This window comes from Hermetia illucens, chromosome 3, assembly GCF_905115235.1.
Source record: "Hermetia illucens chromosome 3, iHerIll2.2.curated.20191125, whole genome shotgun sequence".
In the NCBI taxonomy this organism is placed as follows: Eukaryota; Metazoa; Arthropoda; class Insecta; order Diptera; family Stratiomyidae; genus Hermetia; species Hermetia illucens.
The window spans coordinates 15,311,795-15,337,445 of NC_051851.1; the positions used below are offsets into that span (position 1 = coordinate 15,311,795).

Below are 25,651 nucleotides of genomic sequence, written 5' to 3' on the forward strand. Positions count from 1 at the left end.
ATTCTTTTCTCGCAAGCGTTTGCACTTTTGTCTATTGATTTCATATCCAACTCTTCGTAAGCAATGGAGACGCACACAGCTCACCTTGAACTCCCTGATTTTCCTGTATCGAAGTCATCATTTTGTCCATTCTTTGCACTGTCCATCCAGTTACCCATAGTGACAGCAATAGCACAACAATAGCAAGCTAACTAAAATACTTATTATAGCAAATTACGGATTAATGTATTAAGAATTGTAAGTAGGTTGATATAAAACAAAAAAAAAGTGCAAAGGGAAGTAAAATTGAAGCAATCCCATCGATTATCGAATAAAAATAACGTAAAAAAGGAGTTCACATTTGATGTCAAATAATCCGCTTAAAGAAAGCACACCATATTACGTTATTTGGAGGTGTACAGGTCCAACAATTAAAATCGAAATTCACCTGCGATTTAGCATTTCCACATGTGCACCTCATTTATTTTTCGCCTCGAGCCATGGACATCAATAAAACTCCAGAATCCAAGGTCAGTTCTTCTTTCACATTACCAGCTATACACTCCATTCATCCACTGTGCTTTTTAGCTTCCCTGCTGTATTCAATTCATGGTGCGGCCAATCTAATTCACCTTAAATCGAAAGCATGTGGCATTCGTATTAATTTAAAAATGCCCCACATAAACCATTTGACAAGGAAAAACGAGCAAAGCAGAATGAAAATTATTATAAATTTTCTGCAGTTTTACGTTACATCAGGCAGTTATGTACGAGTATATGCTAAATGTTAGTTCAAGAGGGTCTGGGTGGTTGCAACTGCATGGAAAAGTTGAACCACAATGGTGCGCAGCATTGCCATGTCCCATGGTGGATGTATTAAATATTACTGCTATGTTGGTGTTGTTGTTTTTAGTGTACTTGAACATTTGGAGCGCTTTCCACTTGGGGAGAAATGGAGTAATTTATGTAGGTCTTTCCATTTTCAAGCGGCCTCCCTCTTCAGACCATCCACCGTGGAAGTGAACGAGATACATATACTCGAGTTACCCCTCGAACTGTACAACCCAATGTAGAATTCAATTACATAACTTATGACGACAACAATTGCCGTTTATGTTATATTTGTGATGAATTTCAAGAATTATATCTAGACCAAATGGGGCGAGATGATTGTCTTCATGCCAGCAACAAGAAAAGTTTTTGAAAAATGAGAAAAAAAACTCGTTGGTAACTTCCCAAATTTTTAACATTTTTGAACTCGAGCCATATATGTCGTAACTTCTTTCTCTACAATTCATGATGTCATATGAACAGGACAACTTTTCTATGCCATCATAGACTTGGGCTGACAGCAGCTTGTCGCCAGGATGCCTGCGCTTGTTTCCCTTACGATTATGCTATATTTCATTCAACGACATTTGCCACAAATGAAGGAAAATCTACCCTGAGAAATCGGCATGAGAATGTGCTGGTGTGTTCCTATTTGAACAAGGAGTTACATTGTTCTATTGATTTTTTCTTTGGTGTAGGATTTCTGTGTAGCTTTCGTGAACCCTCAACGTGGTGGCTAAGTGTGTAAATGTGTATGGAATTTTCTTACAGTGATACATAAAATTGGGTAGTAATGTCGGAACTTATTTTTAGGGTTTATGCAGCTACATATGCTAGTTATACTCTAATGGGTACAAGCACTAGCAATAGTTTGAATCGAAAAATGGATATGATTGAAAGTTGATACGTTCGGTGTACCTCGATTGTAGGGTTGTTCCTGGATCATAATTTGACCAAATTTGAACAGTGTAATGTATACTTCCATAATATGCCTATCCTGAATAAAAATTAGACTTCTGCATTTGATAGGGTTCATTCTACATTATGCACATTATGTGAGGAGAGATATTTTCAAGAATGGGGCTTGCTGTCGTTATTTTTGTATTCTGCGGTGTATGTCAACTTGGTTCCACCATATATCTACGTCTTTGAGCAATTTCTTAATTATGGTTGAAAATGAGTTTCCTTCGTATACATTCATTTCGACTAAAAATAATTTTTAATTCAAACTCGACAGTCCAATTTTTTGAAGCAATTTTTCATTTAATTAAATTCAATTTGAATAGATACCGAAATTGAAAACTTTGGTGCAAATATTATCCCTTTTAATGAGCTTAGTGGTTAAAGGTTTTCAATGTGAAATTACCTCATGTTATAATAAACCATGATAAAATCCTATACATGACCCTAGCTTGATTTTCTTCTAGACGCTACTTGTCCAAGCCTGATGTAGCTGGAGGACACTCTACATTTCCTATTTTCTTTCATGAAAATCTGGTAATTTTTCCCAACTAAATTGGAGAAATGCACTTATGCCCATATTTGTTTGTTTAGTTTCAATGTGAAAGCTGCAGGTCCAACCACTCAGGTCTTTTGACATTGTACTATCCGCATGTGGGGGTCGTAGACTTTTGCGGATTCAGAAGCAAATTCTACTTTGAAGAGAACCTTGCCCAACCAACCCCCAACCAGCTGATATCTCACTTGTGTCCATGATAAAGATATGGGTGTTTTCCTTGATTCTATCGTGGGTTCATGGTCCATTTTTTCTTAATCCCATCATATGAACCAGGAGAGCATTGATCTAATTTGTTCAATTTGACTATATTTGTCATTTTGTGTTTATATAAGCTTAGGCAACTGCTCGATGTTGTACAATCGACATCTTTCATTTGCTATGTTATCTATAAAATTAAACTCTGAAACGACATATTCTTGTGAAATATATACAGAACGAAGCGCATGAGTCGGTAATGTTTTTTAAGGTTTTGTGTAAAACAAAACCTTATTAAAATCGATTCAATGTCTGTCTGTCTGTCTGTCTGTCTATCTGTCTGCCACACGCATTTTTCTCCAAAACGGCTAAACCGATCCGAACGAAATTTGGTGGACAGACGGGAACTATGAAATCCCACGCATACAGTGAGTGGCATAAATTTAGGTGGAGTTTAAAGGGGGGCTCTCCATACATGCAAAGGGGGGATTCAAAATTTTTTTTCACCGGATATAGTTGTGTAGGGTTTCAAATGAAAGGTCTCGATTTTTACTTTCCGAAACTGACATTAGTTTTGGCATAAATTGCAAAGTGCGTGAGTAAGAAGTCAAAATGTACGCATTTGAAGTGAGACAGGACTCATTTTCGGAAACTACCCAACCCAAAAATCCGAAAAAAATCAGGGTGGTGTGCCTAGATGAAATTTAGACCTCAAAATATGTCCCATTCCGATATCTGCTCAAATAAACTTTCTAATAGTATATTACTACATTTTAGAAATTTACTGGAAAACCCCCCTTAAATTCATCCTAGGTCTTCCGAATTTTGTACCAGCATAGGGGACAATATTTCGTATATTTCATGGAAATCAGGCAATTAACGCCAAAGTTATAGCAGTTCAAACTTAGCAATTTCGCCGAGTTTACTGCTTCCAAAGCCATGCAAATCAGATGCTGACGTCATAATTACCCGGAATAATTGACATTCGCGTGGAATATTAAAGTCATATTTATGAAGAATCTATTTATCTGCAGCCCTTTTTAAGGTTTTGTGTAAAACACTTATGTGAAATCTAATTTTCGAGAGATGTCCCATTCCGGTATCTGCTCAAAAAATTTACTAATAGTATATTATCAACTTTTAGAAATAGACTAAAAAACTCCCCTTAAGTTCATCCTAAGTGTACTAAATTTTGCACCGACATAGAGGACAGCCACCGACATAGACACATGCCAAGTTTCATGAAAATCCAACTATTAGTGGGAAAGTTATAGCAGTTCAAACTTATCAATTCCGAGCTAATTAACAGCATTCTAAGCCATACAAATAAGATGCTGACGTCATAGAATAATTGAAATTCCAGTGAAATATTAAAATTCCATTCAAGAAGAATCTAATTCTCCCTAGCCCTTTTTTATATTTGATGTTGGTTAAATTGTTTTCATTCGCTAATAATATTAAACTGAGAGCGTGAAGCGTATGAGGTTGACCATTATCAACACAGGGCTTTCCATCAAATGATTTATTTAAATCGCTTTCTAGAAAATAGAGGGCAATGGAATTTTTAGCTATGTTACACGGAGTTGTCGTGCACTCGTCGCTCCTCACATCTTTTTCTTTTTCTTCAGCCTTCAGTTCACAAGCGGGGTCGGCTCGTGATGATCGGTTTCATCATTTTGTTTTATGACATGCCGCACCAGGATGTAATCGCGAGACCTTTAAATCCCCATCCAGCGTATCAAGCCACCATTGTTTTGGCCGGCTTTTTGGTTGCGTACGATTGCTTTCGATGTTCTGATCAATACTGGTTGTTGAATTCGAAAACGCCTCTCTTGCAGTTTTTCCACGATCGATGCAAACCCATATCGATCGCGGATATTATCATTTCAGACGTAATCGAAACGTGTCACGCCACCAGTGCAATGCAACATCTTCGTCCCCATTACCGGAAGACGCCGTTCATTATCCTTTATAGTCGGCCAACACTCAGAACTATAGGGAGTGGCAGACGGACGACATTGCAGTAAATTTTAAATTTGGGACGTGCGCTGATACGTCGATCACAAAGAACACCAGTTGGGGAATGCCACTTCATCCAGGTTGCATTAATGCGTGAAACAATTTCATTACGCAGTTCTCCATTGGCTGATAGCGTTGACTCGAGATATTTAAATCGCTGAGTTCTAGCAATGGCAGTAACCTGCCCTTCGAGATACTTAAATCGCTCAGCTCTGGCAATGGCAGTAACCTGCCCAGAACTGAACGATTTCAATATCTCGGGTCAATGTTATAAGCCAATGGAGAACTACGCTATGCTCCTCACATAGGGAAACACAAAACCTTTTATACCTGAAGCGTCAAGCTTCCGGTTTCCCGACTTGTTTTGGTTTGTTTATGGTGAGTGCTGGTCCTCATATTGATATCTCCTGATAGGTAGACATTATACGGCTACCTATATATCTAGGTGGTCAGATCCAAAAATTTGCGCAATTCTGGTACACTCTCCCTGGGAATGTTACGGATTGCGCTTTGATGATCCTGCTCTACTTAAAAAAAATTGAAAATATTCTTACTATTGATTTTTGGATACAGTCGATAGTAGGCTATGGTAACAAAATATTTTCTAATTTCTACCCATGGTATATGGTATCACGATTTAATATAGTAAGTTGTCTGACTAAATCGGATGAAGGGTTGATCGTCAGAAAGTTGATCCTGAAGTTGGTACGGTCACTTTCAGATTCGCGAGCTGCCCACAATTAAGTGATTCAAGTATCACGGATCCATGCTTTTACCTGATGGTGAATTACAAAATGAAATTAGACACCAGCATAACTTGGATGAACAAATGCTCCACATTTGGCATCCTTGTCGTTGACGCATCATCCAATACCTCAGATCCAAAATCTCTTTAAGCGCCACTCACCCCGTCGCTCTTTTTGGATTCGAGTGCTGAGTAACCACTGAAGACGATGAACGCCGCCTCACAGAAATCGAGATGGAGATGTTGCCCTGGATAATTTACATAGCTCGCTATGATTATGCCACAAATGAGAGCATTTGCTATATAATGTCGAACTCATTACCAAGAAAATACTAGAGAGACGTCTACGATTGGGCGGTCATGTCATATGTTAGCTTGCTAACCAATATTGGGCGGGATCGAGTTAAAGCCGCCTGAAATGGTCGGGCGAATCCGATTCAGACGAGTCGACCCTGCTATTGAAGGGGTAAATGTTGAATAAGAAAATGAAATAAGTATATGGACTTTACCTACAATGCTAGCCAGAATTGAATATAACCAACAGATAGTCCGTTTTTGTAACAACAATATTTTGTTTCGGGCCTTACTGCACGAATAACTCCACAATATTCAGAAGAAGTGAACCTTTTTAAGCTTTAACTTCAATCTTAATTGATAATATACGACTGTGTTAGAAATTTGTGCCACGATTATTCAAATTCAAATCAAGCCCCAAGAATTGAGAATTCGTAATGTAGCTTGCTTTGTTGCAGCCTTCAAGTCAATTGCAGCTTGAGGTTTCTTATTCTGAGAAACGAAAAACAATATGAAAGGATGTCACTCCTTCCACGAAGTGTGCTACTGCCAATTCGAAGGGTCTATTCATATACTGTCATTGTAATTTATTGTTCTGGGGTCGTGTAAGCTATACCGGAACGGCTGTGAATTTTCCTTCCAATTCTTTTTTACCTCTTTGACAGGAATCGCAACTACATGTGTAGTAGGCAAACTTGCTTAGAATAAACCTCTTTGTAATTCTTCATGAGAATTCGACAGTTTTTAAGGTCTTGGGTAAAACAAAACCTTATTAAAATCGATTCACTGTCTGTCTGTCACACGCACTTTTCTCCAAAACGGCAAAACCAATCCGAACGAAATTTGGTGGACATATGGGAACTATGAAATTCCATGCATACAGTGAGACACATAAATTTAGGTGGAGTTTATAGGAGGATCCCCATACATGCAAAGGGGGATGTAACATTTTTATTTTATTACCAATTTTTGAAAAATTGACTGAAAATTCCCCCCTTACGTTCATCCTAGGGGTACCTTTCCATCAAATTATTTGTGTAAATGGCTTTCTAAAAAATAGATGGCAGTGGAATTTGAAACTATGAACATACGGAACTGCCATGCACTCATCGAGAAACACAAAACCTTTTAACCTAAACCATCCAGCTTCCGTTTTCTTGACTTGTGTTATATCAGTTTTTCACATTTGCTAATAATTTTGAACTCCTAGTGTTGGATTTGAAATTATTATGCAAGTGCAACTGCCACCCACTCAAAGTTCCTCCATAGGGAAACACAAAACCTTTTATATCTGAAGCGTCCAGGTTCCGGTTTGCCGACTTGTTTACTGAACGTCGCCACTTATCAACTGCACTTGGAAACATTCATTCAATTCCAATTTAATCATTGTTTTGAGGTTCGTGGTTGACTTCGTTGCCTCGGGCTCGAATCCCGGTTAGTCATGGATGTTTGCTTTCATGTTTGTGTTGTCCCGCTGCTGTAGGCTTATCACGAACACGGCATTAAGTACGATGATAATGAAACTGAAGCACATTCTTATTGAAAATTAAATAGGAACAAAATAGGGAAGATACGAAAAGGAGTCTATGTGGGTGCCCTGAACTTCAAAAAGAAGTGAACGAGATACATAAATGATTTTTTTACTGAGTTCCGTACCAGAAAGATACCAACATTTGTTTGTTCACCTTGGCCTTCACTAAGAATTTTTCCAGAAAAATTTGATATTTAACCAGATTGGGGGTTACGTATGTAGCAGACAGAAAAGTTTGGTATTTGATCTTGAAATATGCTTATCTGCATTGGCTAAACATAAAATTTTCTTTCTTAAGCATTGTCATAGAATGATATTCGGCCATAATAAAGAATGCCTAAAATTGCCAAGTTTGTCGCTTTGCTTCGTCCTTATTCTTCAGCCAAAAAGTAATTAAACAACTTTTTTCCTCACTTCTTTTATAATCTGTCCTTGCAAAGTGGTATTGTGTGATATCATGCAGGCGTGGCAATTTACTGCATCTTAGCTTGTTATGCAGAACCCACTTAGCTTGTTATGCACCCCCGTTTGCGTCTACCGTCATAACGTGACGTAATATAGGCACGACTCCTTAAATTTTTTATTGGGAATGGGGTGTCCTTTGTATTGTGAAGTTTGCAGGGAGCCAAAAAATCATAATGCCGACAATTTTTTTCCACCGTATTTAATGGAATTTGGTATTGATTATCATTTTGCTTACCTTATTGATTCTAGGCTTCAGATATATGAGTGTATCATTTTCCATTATGCAACAAAGTATTAAGCATAATAAGATTTTCCAGTCAATTATTCGATACATGTTTGGGGGCGTTTTAGTTTTTAATAAATCAGATTTAAAAAAAAATAATACATGATGGTATATACCGCTGCAAAACTACTAAAACTTTTTTTGTTTAGGGATTGAGGAGTCCTAAGTCCGCATCCACTTGATGTCGGACCGGACCAAATGTTGAGCAACTTGCTCCCATTCTTTATTGTCTAATGACTTCTCTTTTTGGATTTAACACCCAAAGTTCAAAAATTTCGTTCGGTCCGACAACAAGTGTGTAGGCTTAGGACTCCTCAATCCCTAAACAAAAATTATCTAGCTCCGGCCAAACTTCGGTCTGAACTGTGGGCAGATTTATGTTGAATATAATTCGTACCCTTGTCGTGCTTTGCGAATTATAGAAGGGAGCGTATAACATCCGTCCCTCCGTTGCTACGTTGCTCCTAGGTCATAGGTGGAGCAGCGTGTGATGAGTTGCCTCTACCTTGGTACGAAATTTATTTATTTCTTTTTTTAAATTTTTTCTACTAACCTTCTACTTCTTTGGAATTGGAGATTTGATCAGTAGGTGGGTCCGCTCCAGATTCTTTTACTTGATCAAAGTGATAAGATAATAACTCCAATGGTAGTAGGGATTATTATCTGTTCGAGAAGGTTTGAGGAAAAAATAAATTACTATTTGATCGTATCGATCTTTATTTTCTCTCTTCTAGTAAGATCTGGGCCAAATCTTCTTGCAGCTTAGGTCCAGAATGCAACTTGTCATTACCCCGATCGTTGTCTTCGCGCTTGACGCATTAAAAACCGGGCGCACTTTCGTTGTGGAGCTCTCTAGTTTGATAATCGGATGATGGGGAAGGTAATAGACGTCACTATCCTCTCCAATGAAACGATGGAGTTGTGATATTCTTCGTGTAGCTGAGGATCCCTGTCTAGGCGCCTCTCCAGTTGCTTAACGCAAGCAAAGGCTTGTTTCTGGAGTTTCCTAGTGGGCGATATTTTCATTCTCTTTGAAGGGTAGAGTCACTGCGTATCTTTCTTCAGCTTGTCGGATCACAGAACTTTGGTACATTATTTCGCACTCGTTGTTTGTTGATATGTCCTCCGGGGGACTGTCTGAGCCAAAGAGTTGTTGCAGAGCGCAGTTGAATTCGATGGTCGATATGTTTGATAACACAGTCTTCATTTGTTTCTCTTTCGCAGGCACTTTGCCTGATAGTATTCAACCTAGCTTTGTTTCTTGCGCCATTAACGGATTCCCTTTCTTCATGCGTCTTCCGATGATCTCTTCAAATTTGTCGGCGCCTAGTATCAAATCAATGCCTGAGTCGAGTTTTTTCGTCCATTCAGGCTTGTCGACCATTAGGCAGAAGAGTTGCTAGGGAATTCAGCACATATACACACATAATCCAGCAACTACGCTCAACTGGAATGTGGATTCGAAGTTTGGGGCAATCCTTAATCTGACTGCCTTGCGGATGATTGCCGCATATACACCACTGATTTCCGTTATCGACGCGAACGTTTTACACTTAACTTTTGATCCTGGATCGATCAAAGCCCGAAGTGTAACACTTCCTCCATCCGAGTCGGTGGTCCTTACTAGTGCTGTTGCCAAAATATAACGCTTGCTTGTTCGTTGTATTGGCCTGTACCTCCTTCTTATTGTGTAGCAAGGTATGATGGAATTTATTGCACTCCAAGCAACGGATTTTGCTGGTGCATTTTTTTGCATCGGTGTGTGACAGACAATTTCGACATAGTTTCTGCTGTTTTATCAATTGCCATCTTTCATCAACCGAAAGTTTCTTGAAGGTTTCACATGCAAATATAGAATTTTTCCATTTACAGCAAAAACAGCCCTTTTTCGACAGCGTCGTAAATTATTTTTTCCTCGCGATTTGTGGTGCTATTGGCTGTTGTTTGATGGCTACGAGAAGCTTATGTCTCTTTAACAAAAAATCGCAGAGCTTGTCCACTAAGGGAAAATCTTTGAGATCCCCCATATTCTCCTCAAAGATGCGAAGTGTTTCGTTATCAAATTTCCGAACTGCTATTCTTATAATTATTGGATCCCACTCGATTGTCGGGTACAGTCTGTTACATAAGAGCGTGGTCATTGTTAAATAATAACAACAATTGATTTTTCGAAAATTCGCAAATTTATTGATAATTTGGTCGTCAATACTCAATGCAAATACCTCAGTAGCAAGTCCAATCTCCTGCATTGTCAATTATGGCCTGGCACCGTCGGGGCATACTTTCCACTAGTTTTTCTGCATATTCTACCGGAAAGACCTCCAAATTTTCCGAATTTGTCGAGGAAGTTGATCTAAATTACATGGCTTGCGTCTGCGAAGCTGCATTTTCATCAGAGCCCACACATTTTCTATGGGATTTGCATCCGGTGACTGAGATGGCCAATCTAAAGTGACAACTCCGTTTTGCGCCTTCCACTCGCTACACGCTCGACTCCGATGTTTCGGATCGTTGTCCTCTTGAACGATCCAGCTTTCATGTTTCTTGATATACCATTGCTTAGCAGATGGTAACAAAGCCTCTTGATATATTTTATTCATTTTTTCGACATTTAAATTCTCAGTAAATAAGAACAAAGTACCGAAACCTTTGTTTGAGAAGCACCCCCAAACATGGACCTTGACGGGGTGTTTAACAGTCCGTTGAAGCATCCTACTGGTGGAGGTTGTCCAGGCGTGTTTGATGCTCGAAAATGCCTAGAAGGAGGATTCATCAGAAAAAATTACGTTGCTCCAATCGCGGTCCAAGTTTTCCTTTGCCCATTCCACTCGTTTTTCAACGTGTTTTGCACTCAACATTGGTTTTTCCAAAGTACTGTGATATTTCAGTTTATTGGCAAGCAAGCGCCTGCGAATCGTTCCGTAAGATATGTCAACACCTTTTGCTTTCAATTTCACAGCAGCTCCACGTAAAGTCAAAGTTGGATCTTTCGAGAACAATGCGAGAATCTTTTTTCGTCTTTTTTTGAGACTTTGCTTGCACTTCCGCGATCAGGAAAATCATCAACGTTACCGACCTTTTTATAGCGATTTATCCACTTGCTAACGAACTGCTTCGACTTTCCCATATATTTCGCAGAAGCAGTTTGCGTTAATTGCAAACATAGAAAAATTGCTTCAAAGCGAGAGGCGTAAACAGCACTCATTTCGAAAAACCACTCAATTGAAGACTAAATTTGACAGAGAGCTGACTTTTTTTTTACAAAAAGCATGAAGGACTGAGGTGCCCTCTATGTCATAGAAAAGACCACGCTCTTATGTAACAGACTGTATTTCAGATTGCGGAGACCAGTCAGACAATTCCGAATTGTGGTATACATGGTCATAGGAGCGAGGATGGTCGAGGATGGAGCCCATGTTAAGATAAAACTTAACAGGAGTGATGAATCTGAATAGGAGTGATGAATCTAATGGTATCAAACATTGCTAAATATACTTTTAAAAGCAGCAAAAACAAATCTAATCAATTGTCCGTCGCTGTATGTTTGTCAGTATTAAGACTTATTTCCAAGGGTAGAAATTTCACATAGTTTTTTTGAATGATAACGTTTGATTTGATATTTGGCTTGATAAATAGTCTAATGTACGAAAAAGTTGACTGACGGTTTCGTCCAGGGCAGAGGCAACTCATCAGACGCTGCCTTACCTCTGCCCTGGGAGTAGCGTGACCGAAAGTAAGGACAGATGGTAATCGCTCCACTTAAATTAATCGCAAACACGTAATGGGTATGAATTATATTCAAGTCAAATCCGTCATAAGTCCAGACCTAAACCAGGCCAATGTAAATTTTTTTGTTGAAGATGCTGGGAATCCTGAGGCCCACTTGGGAAGCAACTTACTTCCTCTTTTGTAGTCCACGGAAACACCCAAGTTTTCAAAAAAGGACGGAAAAGTTGACTGACGGTTTCGTCCAGGGCAGAGGCAACTCATCAGACGCTGCCTCACCTCTGCCCTGGGAGCAGAGTGACTGAAAATAGCGACAGATGGTAATCGCTCCACTTAAATATAATCGCAAACACGTAATGGGTACGAATTATATTGTCGTTACTTTCGGTCACGCTCTTCCCAGGGCAGAGGTGAGGTAGCGTCTGATGAGTTGCCTCTGCCCTGGACGAAGTCGTCAGTTAACTTTTTCGTTCTTTTTTGAAAACTTGGGTGTTTAACCCAAAAAAGAGGATTCCGTGGACTGCAAAAGAGGAAGTAAGTTGTTTCCCATGTGGTCCGGTCCGTCATCAAGTGGGTGCGGACTCAGGACTCCCAGCATCTTCAACAAAAAGTCTAATGTAGCCGTCTGTGGTTAGGTCGGCCAAAGAGACCGCTTTTACGTATCTTGTCTTTAAATGAAATAAAATAATTTCCAACATATGTATTATGAAATTGATTCAAAAATTCTTGATAATCTCCATTCACTACGTATTCGATGTCAAAATCCTTGAATTATCCTTGCGCTAAAATTATCCTGGGAATTTTTTTTTAATGTCAAGTAGTGATTAAATTATTTTCACATCACTGTATAAGACAATTCAGATAATTCACTATAGATATATCCATAGAGAAGCTTGTTCTTCTAGAATACAATATTTAAGTCCCCAACATTTACATAACTTTATCTGAACCCTCTGAAGCTTTTACCCTACATGGAACCTTATGCAAGCGGGGGTGCTCCCGTTGTGTTTTGGGGTCACTGAGCTAAAATATTTGGTCGACTTTTACACCAAGAGGAAGCTTACTCTACAACAATCTGAAAAGTGGAGAAAAGTAAGGCCAGTTTTCAGAGGGTTGAATAATTATAATGCATGACGAGGAAGCTTTTTCCGACGTATATGGTTTTTCCTTTTTTCCAGTTTTTCCGGTTCCTTTGCCGTTTCAGTCATGACGACGCCAATGTATTTGTCGTGGTGACGCAGTGTGACGTAATTTGTGCGCATTCGCAAGGAATATATATATTACTCAAACACGTTGATGGCTACATGGATCAGATTTAAGAGCTGTATCCAGGGTAGTATGTGTGAAAATATGTTTTAAATTCGAAATGGTGTCAGACAGGGAGTTTTTTGTAAGAAAATTTCCACACTAGTGCTTTTGGAATGCAAATCATATGTTAGACCCGGGCTAATACTATGCAATTGGCAAGGGGTAGTTGTTGGGGCATATTCGTGTGTCTAACCATCGCTATCGGGCATACCTTGCCGGCTGTGTGAACGTATGTATGAAAGTTGCATTCTTGATAAAGCTGGTTGGGAATGGTGTATGTGAAGTGATGTGGACTGTGATATATGTAGCATGCTATCAAGCCAGCACTTTTCCCCTTAATATTCATACGAAATAGACGCAAGCTTTGGCGTATGCGATTTAGTGATTAGGGTACGACACGGCAGCGGCGAAAAGCTTCAGTGGAAAATAGCTAAGCATCAGTCGAGCGCTGTTCCCGTACCAAAAAGGTCGCGAGTATCTACAAAATTATTTGTACGGTACAAGGCAAAGTAGAAAGAAGGAAAAAGAGGATATCCTTTCCTCATTGGAGGAAAACCCCTTTTTTCCCATTTGGATAGAAAATTTTAGAAAGAAAAGTTGCTCAAGGAAGATCCAAGTGTGAATTTTTCTTGGGAGGGAACAGTGAAAAAGCCAGAATAGTTTTAAGTGGTTTCTAGAAGTAAAATCAGTTCAAGAAAAAAAAAAAGAAAATTCAAGAATTTCTTCGTGGAACCCATTTCCTGCTGCAACTTTTATAATATCAGTGGCATATAGTGTGTGCTTCGTACAAGTGTTAGTGAAGTTTTCTTATTCGAGAAATTGGAAAAAGTTCCTCTCAAGAGGGACTTAAAAGGTAGAGGAAAAAAAAAATTTATTCTAAGCTAGAAGAAACGAATTTTAGATAGAATTCATTAGATTTATACTTTGCTCGTGAAAGTATATGGAAAGTGATATAACATTTGAGTGATCGATACTTTTCTCAGCTCAGTGATGTAAAAGTTAATTTTTTGAGAAATGGTGTTGTCCTGAAAGTGTTCAATTTATCCAGGAAAATTGAAATCAATTCTAGAAATTGGTGTGTGACAGAGATATCTATTTAGTAAGAAGTATCTTTTTTGTATAATTTATTTGTGAAGTCAGTTTTCCCATAGAGCTGATATTGATTTTTCAATTTTCAGAGGAGACTATATGTAAAGAGGGAAATATCTGCTCGGGCAGAATATTGATGTAATTTTCATTGATATCTCATCTCAATTTGAAATTTGAGTGTAGAAATCCTTACTATTCACAACAATTGTTGCATAATATCCATACAATGTATTCCGTATGTTTGAAGACTATCCCATCATATAAATAGTTTCTCGTGTATTTTCCATAGTTTTACTGTTCTCATTAATTTGTGTTTCGCATTTTTTGCTTTATCGTTTATTTCATTTGCTCGCACTGTTAGCAAAAGATATAAATCGGAAATGCCTGAGGTAGGTCATGCTTTTTATTTTATTAATTTTTTTTTTTCCTTTTATGAGTAATATTCAGTTCCATATCACTATCAACTTCCATAGAATCCTTTCTCCATTTTCATCAGTCACTTTATAATCTATAAAGCAAAACTCTTCAGACTTTTCTTTTTTCACTCATCCTGAATTTTACATAACACATTTTGCTGCTTTCTTACTACTCTGCATCGGTCGATTATGGAAATAGGCTTTATTCTGGGGTTGTGGTGGTTTTGCATTGATTTTCCATGTCGGATATAAGCTTGAGCCTTTGGAGTGAGAAGCCGATTGTAAGGTGTGAATAGGATTGTGTCACAGTACTTGAGGTTCTATTCAATTCTGACCTCTGCTCCAGGTGCCCTTTACATTGATCAGTTCTTGTTGCATTATGATGATGGGTGAACAAATTGATTTTTCGTAGAGTGTAATGCGCTGCTGGGGAATGCTCATAGAAGTTGTAATACTTATTCTGAAGCAAAGTAGAAGCAACTGGTTTTACATTCATTGGAAAATCCTTTTCAGCGCCTAATATGCATGATATTCCAGGAATGTATTGAGTTATTTTCTAAGTGGATCGGCACTTCTTTTGCTTGGTCTTCTTTAATAAGGTTTTGTGTAAAACAAAATCGATTCACTGTCTGTTTGTCTGTCTGTTACACGCACTTTTCTCCAAGACGGCTAAACGGATCCAAACCAGTGAGTGGTATAAATTTAAGTAGAGTTTAAAGGGGGGCTCCCTATACATGCAAAGGGGGGATTCAAAAATTTTTTTCACCGGATATAGTCGTGTATCAATATCAAATGAAAGGTCTCGATTAGTACTTTCCGGAACTGATATTAGTTTTGTCGTGAATTGCAAAGTGCGCGAATGAGGTGTCAAAATGTACGCACTAAAAGTGAGATAGGACTCATTTTCGGAAACTACCCAACCTAAAAATCCGAAAAAAAATCAGGGTGGTGCGCTTACATGAAATCTAGGCCTCAAAATATGTCCCATTTCGATATCTACTCAAATAAACTTACTAATTGTATATTACCACCTTTTAGAAATTTACTGAAAAACCCCCCTTAAATTTATCCTAGGACTTCCAAATTTTGTATCAGCATAGAGGACTATCTGAGTGTAATTATGCGGTGTTTCCAGCGTGTAATCATTTCAAATAATAAAAAACTTGTTTTTTTTTATTCGCTAGTGTTGATATTTTTATTTTTGCAAATACAGATATTTCGGGAACCACTTGTTCCCTTCATCAGTGCTTTCAAATAGAAAACTATATTTCGCATACACCTGCCAAATTTCATGAAAATCTGGCGTTAATAGCCAAAGTTATAGCAGTTCAAACTCATAATTAACGAGACGTCAAAATTAACGAGAATAATTGAGAATCGCGTGAAATATTAGATTCACATTTATGAAGAGTCCACTTCTACCTAGCCTTTTTAAGGATTTGTGCAAAACACTTATGTGAAATTTAACCCTCGAAAGATGCCCCATTCCGATATCTGCTCAAATAAACTTACTTATAATTTATTACAAACTTTTAGAAATTGACTGAAAAACTCCCCTTAAGTTCATCCTAGAAGTACCGACGTAGAAGATAGTCTCGTGCATACACATTCCAAGTTTCGTGAAAATCCGACTATTAGTGTCAAATTTATAGCAGTTCAAACTTATCAATTTCGTGCGAATTTACCACATCCTAAGCCTTACAAATAAGATACTGATGTCATAATTAACGAGAATAATTGACATTCGAATGAAATAAAATTCCATTCATTAAGAAACTGTGTAAAACAAAACCTTATTAAAATCGGTTCAATGTCTGTCTGTCTGTCTGTCGTCTTTTTTTGCCGATGGAAGGTGGAAAGCTTCAAGAGCTACCGCAGGCTCCTGCCACAAGGTTATGTGGGACTTTTACCCACTAAAACCATCTCCTTTTCCTTCCACTCTCCCCGCGGAACTCCCATTTGGGGGTCGCTCGATCCATTTCCGGATATCCCATATGATTTTGTGAGTTCGGCGGCCTTTTTTTGACTTGTCCCATTTCTCTTGCCTTTCTGCAACAGTTTCAGCTCGTGCCAATTGTCGCCGACGGGCAGGAGATTCTCCGGTGAGATACGTACGATCGTAAAGTCGGTATATTTCTTTCGCCAGAAGCCCAATCGGGATCATTCCTGCTATCACGCAAGCTGCTTCATTGGATATTGTTCTGTAAGCGCAACATGTTCGGAGTATACCTATGCAATACGCAGCTCCAATCTTTCTCTTATTTGCTATATTTTTCAATACATTTGCCCATACTGGGGCTGCATAGAGTAGGACCGAACTGACCACCTTCGAAATAAGGAGTCGACGGCTCGGCCTTGGGCCACCTATATTTGGTAGCATTCTCGCAATCAGCGCTCCGATGTTATATGCCTTGGTTGCCGCACCCTTCACATGCAATCTGAAATTTAATCTCTGGTCAATCATTACAATTAAGTACTTAAGTCCAAGCTTGGAATGAATTGTTTGCGTTCCAACTTTGATCTTCATGGAAGTGCACTCTCTCCGCTTGGTAATAAGTATTACTTCCGTTTTATGCTCTGCGAGCTGTAGACCAGCATTCTCTAACCAGGATTTAATCTCATAGACTGCTTCATTTGCATAAACCTCGACTTCTTCAAGAAGGCGTGCAACAACCGTCACACCAATATTGTCTGCGAAACCAATGAAGGCCACACCAGTAGGAAGGTTTAGGGTCAGTACTCTGTTATACATAATAATCCACAAGAGTGGCCCTAGAACAGACCCTTGTGGAACTCCGCATGTCGTTTGGTATGATCTCATTCCTTCATCTGATTCGCAGCACAGAATCCTTTTGATTAGGAAGTCGGCAACGATACGCAACAGTTACTTTGCCACGCCTAAGTCGATTAGGGACTCAAGTATCTTGCTCCATCTAGCAGAATTGAAGGCATTCTTCACATCAAGTGTAATCACTGCACAATATTTGCCCTCTTCAAGTGCGGTCTTAGTTGTGTTAGCTACTAGGACAAATGCATCCATTGTAGACCTCCTCTTTCGAAAACCGAACTGATTTTCGGAGAGACCGCCATCCTTTTCGGCAATTCGTATTAATTTGTTAGAGATTACTCATTCGAATAGTTTGCCAATATTATTTAGAAGGCATGTCGGCCTGTAGGACGAAGCTTCACCCAAAGGTTTGTTTGGCTTGGGGACTAGTATTAATTGTCTCGTTTGTCTGTTTGTCTGTCATACGCACTTTTCTCAGAAACGGCTATACCGATTGACACGATATTTGGTGGGAAGGTGGGAATTGTGAACGGCTAGGCAAGCAGTGAGTGATATCCTTCTACGTTGAGATTTAGGGGGGGGGGGGGCATACATGTAAAAGGGATGTGTAAAAATGTAATGCAAGGTCTCGATGAACACTTTTCGAAGCCGGTCTTAGTTTCGAAGAAAGGCGGGGAGTGGGAGGGGTGGAAACTTCCCAACCGAAAAATCTGAAAAAAATCATGAAGCTGCCTCTGTATTGTGCCCAGGCCTCAAAATGCTCTCCATATCGATATATTAGTATATTACCATATTTTTGGGGGAATTGAGTAAGTTTATCCCAGAGTTATAAAAGTTGTAGTATAAAATATAATATGAAGCATATTACCCCCAAGTCTGATCAAAATCATACTATTAGTAACAAAATTACAATAGCTCAAAGTTGACTTTACCGTGTAAATTTACTGCAAATAAATATCAATATCACACTAAAGTGGGTAGTCAGACATGCTAAATGTATATACATAACGGGCTACGTACAAATGGGGTAGCTCTACACTCAAGTTTACTCATAGAAGAAGCAAACAAAACCTTTCATACCTGAAGCGCCCGGGCTACGTACAAATGGGGTAGCTCTACACTCAAATTTACTCACAGAAGAAGCAAACAAAACCTTTCATACCTGAAGTGCCCAGTTTCCGGTTTCCTGCCTGATTTGGATGTAATCACGAGGCTTTTAAATCCCCATCCAGCGTATCAAGCCACGGTTGTTTCAGCCGGCCTTTTGGTCGCTTACTGTTGACTTCAATGTTCAGACCAATATTGGCAAGTGAATTCTCGTTAGCGTGAATTACGTGGCCATAACGTCGAAAACGCCTCACACTCAGTTTTTCCACGATCAGTGCAACCTCATATCGATCACGGATATCCTCATTTCGGATGTGATCAAAACGAGCCACGCCACCAGTGCCATGCAACATCTTCGTTTTCATTACCGCAAGACGCCGTTCGTTGTCTTTTACAGTCGGCCAACACTCAGAACTATAGAGAGGGGTAGACGGACGACATTGCAGTAAATTTTAGATTTGAGAAGTTCGCTTGCGTTGTGGAATGCCATTTCATCCAAGTTGCGTTAATGTGTGAAGCAATTTCATTACGCAGTTCTCCATTGGCTGATAGCATTGACCTGAGGTATTTAAATCGCTCAGTTCTGGGCAGGTTACTGCCATTGGCAGAACTGAACAATTTAAATATTTCGAGTCAATGCTGTCAGCCAATGGAGAACTTCATTATGTTCTCACATAGGGAAGCACAAGACCTTTTATACCTGAAGCGTCAAGCTTCCGGTTTCCCGGTTTGTTTAGGAGAGGAGAAGTCCTAAGTCCCCATCCACTTGGTGACGGACTGTACCAAATTAAGAGCAACTTGCTCCTGCTCTTTATGGTCCGACTCTTCTTTTTGGGTTTAATACCCAAGGTTCAATAATTAAAAGAGGGACGAAGACAGCTACGGGTCACGCTGCTCCCAGGACAGAGGTGAGGCAGCTTCTGATGAGTTGCCTCTCCCCTGGTAGGAAACCGTCGCTGTCATCGTCCCTCTTTTAATTTTGGTCTACATTTTATTGAAATCTTATGTAATCGTAATCAAGATGAACTCTCTTGGATATTTACGTAAAATTCCTCATTGGAATATTACATTCTCCGAATATAGGAGACTGAAACAAAAAAAATTGGATCTGAATTTTTATTCTACACTTATTTACTATTATTTAAATATTCGAATCGATTCCACTCTGCTTGAAATTGGAAACAGACTATGTGGCTCCGTCTTTCCATTTCTTTTAGCCTCGCTCTACGTATATTACTGGCAGTGTTGGTCTAAATATTTGCCATGAGTCTTTCTATAAATGAGTTTTTTTGTTAATTTCTGAGTCTTTCCATTTTAGATAGATTCACTAGGTTAAACGAAGTAAGTGCTTTAAAACGAGTTCAGTAATATCACTTCAGATAGGAAAAGTAATCCATGAAAGTAACTTGGACTATGAAAATATGAATAGTTTGGAAAAATATTCCAGAACAAAAGATAAAATGGAATAGGAATGAAATGGTGATTACCCTCTTCTGAATGTTTTCGACTTTATGACTCAAACATCGAAACTGGTCAAGGGGATTTTCGTCTAGTTATGCTAATGTTGCCTGCATTGATAAAGTATATTAAATTGCATAAAATTCAAAGTAAGTTGGATGAAACTTGTTCAGGTTCCGACCCTCTCAAATCATTTTAGTACCAGTCTAAAGTGAATTAAGGTCAAACTATCTTACTGATTGAGCTGACGTACATCTCAATTTCAACCGTGTTAACCGCGGACTGAGTTAGTGAAAATGCAACCAAATATCGTGGGGGTAAATGTTTGCTTGAATAAGAATGATAGTATCAAGAGCTAGATTTGATGTGAGAAAAGCTAGAGTGGATTCTCTGTGATGAAGATTTTGAATCTTTTATTTTGGAAATAGTCTTGAAGTCCTAACTTTTCGGGATAGTCACTAATTTGTTATATCTCATCAAGAGTATGTTTAGTATTGTTGGAGATACTGCTTGCCCTGTTCATTGTCTCCATAATTATACGAGGTAGAAAAATAGTTCTATTTTAGAAGTCCGGGATCCATCTTTCTTCATAATGCTAACTAGATTCACGTTTCTGTCGTTGTGATGGAGAATATCATAGCGGTGAAGAATACCATTGTGGCTGTAGCTAGTCGTAACCGGTATTGGACTTAAAGAACTAGGAGAAATTGACATTATTATTAATTATAAAAAGCTTCAAATTTTCGCATATATGTTCTTGCCATCTAACACTCACAGTAGACATTACTTTTGAAATTTAACTTTTAGATTATATAAAATAGGAGGACGGTTGCTGCCAATTGGTCTATTCTATTCTATTTTAACTAAATAGTACTGGTTAAAAGAATTTAAACTTGATCATGCCACACGGACTTTCTTAATGTTTTATTATAACATAGAATATTGTTAGTCAAAATAAGCAGTTTTTTCCAAGTTCAAATTTTATTTGCTAAAGAAAGATTATTATTATTCTGCTAAGGGGAAGTAGCATCGCGTTCTTAAAGAACTGTTGTGCTGATTATCATCATCATCAACGGCGCAACAACAGGTATCCGGTCTAGACCTGCCTTAATAAGGAATTGCAGACATCCCGGTTTTGCGCCGAGGTCCATCAATTCGATATCCCTAAAAGCTGTCTGGCGTCCTGACCTACGCCATCGCTCCATATCAGGCAGGGTCTGCCTCGTCTTCTTTTTCTACCATAGACATTGCCCTTATAGACTTTCCGGGTTGGATCATCCTCATCCATACGGATTAAGTGACCCGCCCACCGTAACCTATTGAGTCGGATTTTATCCACAACCTGATGGTCATGGTATCGCTCTTAGATTTCGTCGTTATGTAGGCTACGGAATCGTCCATCCTCATGTAGGGGGCCAAAAATTCGTTTATGAGGCTTATGTTTCTAAACTTGCCTCGCGAACGTAGACTGCATAGCTTTCGACTTATATTTTCAAAGTCGATAACAGCAGGTTTAATTTTTTGGCTGACTAAGAAACCTACTCCGAGCACATGGTTTACTGTATGGCCGCTATAATATATGGTGTAGCGGCTCTTCTCCAGGACACCGGGCCTTGTCCATCGCATCTCTTGCAACGCTGTTACATCAGCTTTATATTGGGACAGGGTATCGGTTACCTGCTCAGCAGCATTCGGTCTGTACAGGGAGTGCACGTTCCATGAGAAAATGCGCAAATCGTTAATCCGTTGTCGGGTTCGTCGTTGTGTTATCCATCCTGTCCTGTTGTGGCTTCGTAACATCGGCTCTCCGTGTAGGGTTGTCAGCCCTACCCAACCTGGAGGACCAGTTGGTACATTTTGTCCCGTTTTTAGGCTCGGGAGACTCGCCTTCATCCTTCTTCGTCTGCAGTTTTTCATGAAGAAGGAACTTCCAGCGATCACCACGTGGAGGCGGAGATAGGGTTTGGTAGTAGAGCTGTTGATGTTGGTTTAGCAGGCGTTTCCCAGGTTTTATGCTCCATCGTAGCCATGTTTTGCCATTGGGTTCTATACTACCCTTTGACCGCGATATATATCGGTAGATGGAAATTACCGAAGCCCATGTGTGTACAGAATCGTTTAATTTTGTCTAGGCTTGAAAATGCATATCATTCCCATAAGGTCCCAAATTAAGTTAAGAATACAATATTACCAATTTTTGTCAATTTTTAAATTAAATCGCTTACCTTCAATTTAGTAGCATGAGAGTTTTACCGAAATACAAGGTACGATACTAGAAAGTTTGGTGCAAAATACGCAAAAAACGAGCCTTATTCTAATATGCAGACTCATACATTGCATGAACAACATGAGCAACAACAATTTCTAGCTATAAACTACTGGGCAATTACTACAGAAGCTCCCTCTTAATCCTTGAAATGATATAAATTGAAAAAATTATAAAGAAACCATCCAATGGTCGTCCATAAAAATCCTTACATAAAAAAACAAAACCATTTGTGTCTGAAGCTCCAAGCTGCCGGCTTCCGATTTGTTCTCATTGATGGAAGGAATCAGATGATAGCTGTTAAATGCATTATCTAAACGCGTCACTGAACAATAGTAACATTAATAAACAGATTTCTGGCGTTACTACTTATCATTTTTTGTTTCGGCTCCTATTGGAATAGTTATCAGACTTTTATTGTTTGATAAACTCGAGTATGAGCAGAAACGCCACTTTTGAGTAACAAATTTTGGACAGAGCTATACTTAAAACATGTGTGCATATACTGTATCTATAATTATATGTGTATAGAATAGGAAGTGTATCGAAAAGAAAATCAGATGTAAAATCGATGTTTGGATAATATTTCCACAAATTGGCGATAAGGGGAAAGTCGCAGGGTATGAAAGTGTTCCAATTATGATGGCCGATGACATAACAATTCAGTTTGGATCTAGGCACTACAGTAGTTCTATTCAAGATCCTAACGGTACACTAGAAAGCAATTTGGCCAATGTATCTGATTTGGCAGCTGAGTTGACTGGTATCCAACATCCAGTCACAATACAAATTGCCACCCGTGAGATTTGAACAGCGAATTAAGGTTGGGACAGCTTTGTGCTCTAATCACTATGCCATCCAGATGCCCAATGTCACTCAATAAATTGGTAGGATGGCAATAGAACAACAACAACAACTTTTATATGATATTCACTTTTGCTAATAAACAAACGCTCCTTGATTCTAACACACTCCAACATATCAATAGTTTTTCTATGATTTATTTTTATTTCCAAAGCAGGCTTTAGTTTTGACAATCACTTCTTCGTTGAAGCCAAATTTGTTCCTCTGGAGCATTCTTGCTATTTCAGAAAACAGTTAAAAGCTACTAAGAGCCTGATCAGATGAAAACGGTGGATCGTCTAGTTGAAAGATCATTTTTTCTTCTTAATTTACGAGGGCCTGCTGATAAGTTCGTGGCCTAAGCTATTGCCACTTCAAAAATATTACCTAGACTTCTCTTTAAAATGGTGTTCTACGACCGGCTTCATTTCCCTGTCGTTTGAAAATTTTCGTCCTCGTAGCTCCTTTAAATTGGAAAAAAAGAAAAGTCGCTGGGAGCCAGACGGTAGGGTAGGTGGTCAAGTTCTGTGAATCCCGTACCTTTTAGGGCAGCCCTCGCAACCTGAGCGGTGTGAGCGGACGTGTTGTCTTGCAGAAACAACACTTCCCGCGCCAATTTGTCACGTCTCTTCTTTGCGACTGGCTCACGTGCCTGACCCAATAAAATAGCGTAGTATTTGCCGTTCATTTAAGGTTTTGTGTGAAACAAAATCTTATTAGAATCGATTCGATGTCTGTCTGTCCGTCTGTCTGTCTGTCTGTCTGTCACAGCCGATTTATTCGGAAACGGCTGAACCGATTGTCACGAAAATTGGTGGGAGTATGTGATCTGCCGTTCCCTTTACATGCAGCAACTGCCGCCATTTTGTGTTAAGTTTAAGGGGGGCTCCCCATACATGTGAAAGGAGAGTGCAAAAGTTTTTTTCATAAAATGTGGCCATGTGGGGTATCAAATGAAAGGTCTCAATTAGTACTTTTCGAAATTGGTTCAATATTTGATATTTGGTGAAACATAGGGGAGTGAGGGCTTAAAATATGACCCCCAAAAAGTGTAACAGGTCCCGTTCTCTGAACCTATCCAACCGAAAAATCTGAAAAAAATCTCAATAGTGCATCTCTACGAAATCTAGGCCTCAAAATATATCCGGTTCCGATATCTGCACAAATAAAGTTAATAATAGTATATTTCCACATTTTAGAAATTTTCCCGGGACCCCCCTTGTGTTCGTCCCAGAAGTACAAAATTTGGCATGGGTATAATGAAGAATATAGTGCACAATTTGGTCAAGTTTGAGGAAAATCCAACTATTATTAACAAAGTTATAGGAGGTAAAACTTTACAATTTTTTGTGAATTTCGTGCACTCTACAACCTAATGGCGTCATCATCACATATCAATTCGTCAATACCACAACGAAGTAAGTTCGTATGAATTGGGTGGAAAAGAATTATTTTGTTTTAGTTCTTTAATCATTTGTATATGAATATCAATTATTCCAACGAGACATGTGTATATGTAGGTATATAGTATATGCGTGCTAATGAACTTTGCGGGTAGAGCCTAATTCAGATAGATATAAGAAGTAAATCGGAAATATGGGTACGCTCAATTTATATACGTTCCTATAAGTGTACAGTATTCGAAAATAGGCAGTTTGTTTGTTTCGTTACAATAATTAAAATTAAAAATTAGAATTCTTTTTTTCAAAAATGGGTATTTCGGTGGCTAGTTGTCGCCGTTCTTAGTACTAATATAATAGTCTCTTTGTTGTGGTTTTCCCCCATTCCGCATTCTGGCTTTGTGCTTCAGTTTCTACACAACCCACTTCATGCTTTGCAATTGATAAGCTTACAGCCGCGGGACAAGCACAAAGACGAACACAAACATTCATGACGCAGAGTTTCAAACTCAGGGCAATGAGATTGAGTAGTTCCGCCTCTATTCCCTGAACCACTGCATTGTTGAACAGCTCCAAACATCGCTCTGAACTGTTAGTACATTGTTTCTTTTTATAGACTATGAGCAAATGGTCTTCACCATTTACTTGAATGATAATTTTTTTCCATTAAAATGTAATGCTTTTTCCCTTTAAGGATTGAGGGTGTCCTGAGTCTACTTCCACTTGATTACGGATAGACCAGTTAGGGAAAAGCTTTCTTCTATTTTTTTTATCTACGGACTTGTCTTTTTGGGCTAAACGTCTAGGTTTTACAAACGGACCACTGACGGTTTCGCCCAGGGCAGAGACAACTCATCAGGTAAGCGGCCTCATCTCTGCTTTGAGAGTATCATCATCATCAACGGCAGAACCACCTTACCCCTTAATAAGGAACTCCAGCCATCCCGGTTTTGCGCCGAGGTCCACCAATTTGATATCCCTAAAAGCTGTCTGGCGTCCTGACCTACGCCATCCCTCCATATTAGGTAGGGTCTGCCTCGTCTTCTTTTTCTACCATAGATATTGCCCTTATAGACTTTTCCGGCTGGATCATCCTCATCCATACGGATTTTATCCACAACCTGATGGCCATAGATTTCGTCATTATGTAGGCTACGGAATCGTCCATCCTCATGTAGGGGGCCAAAAATTCTTCAGAGGATTCTTCTCTCGAAGGCGGCCTAGAGTTTGAATTTTGGTTGCTAAGAACCCAAATCTCCGAGGAACACATTAGGATTGACAAGATCATAGTCTTGTACAGTAAGAGCTTTGACCTTATGGTGAGACGTTTCGAGCGGAACAGTTTTTGTAAGCTAAAATAGACTCTGCCGGCTGCCAACAACCGTGCAT

At 39.1% G+C, this 25,651-nt stretch overlaps 1 protein-coding gene across 8 annotated transcripts in view; it reads left to right on the top strand.

The window, feature by feature from the left end:
- Positions 1 to 25,651, top strand: part of LOC119650690 (sodium/potassium-transporting ATPase subunit alpha) — a 146,530-nt gene that overhangs the window by 58,252 nt on the left and 62,627 nt on the right. For 2 of the 8 annotated variants that reach the window (XM_038053661.1, XM_038053659.1), the window contains exon 1: positions 13,325 to 13,748. The exons of 5 other annotated variants lie outside the window; for them this stretch is intronic. Coding sequence is in view for 1 of the 3 variants with exons in the window: in XM_038053657.1 (XP_037909585.1) it covers positions 14,365 to 14,373 (9 nt within the window). In the remaining 2 variants the exon portion in view is untranslated. Of the gene's footprint in view, positions 1 to 13,323; positions 13,749 to 14,345; positions 14,374 to 25,651 lie in introns of those variants that run through there. One more of the 8 variants, XM_038053657.1, reaches the window with a different exon arrangement.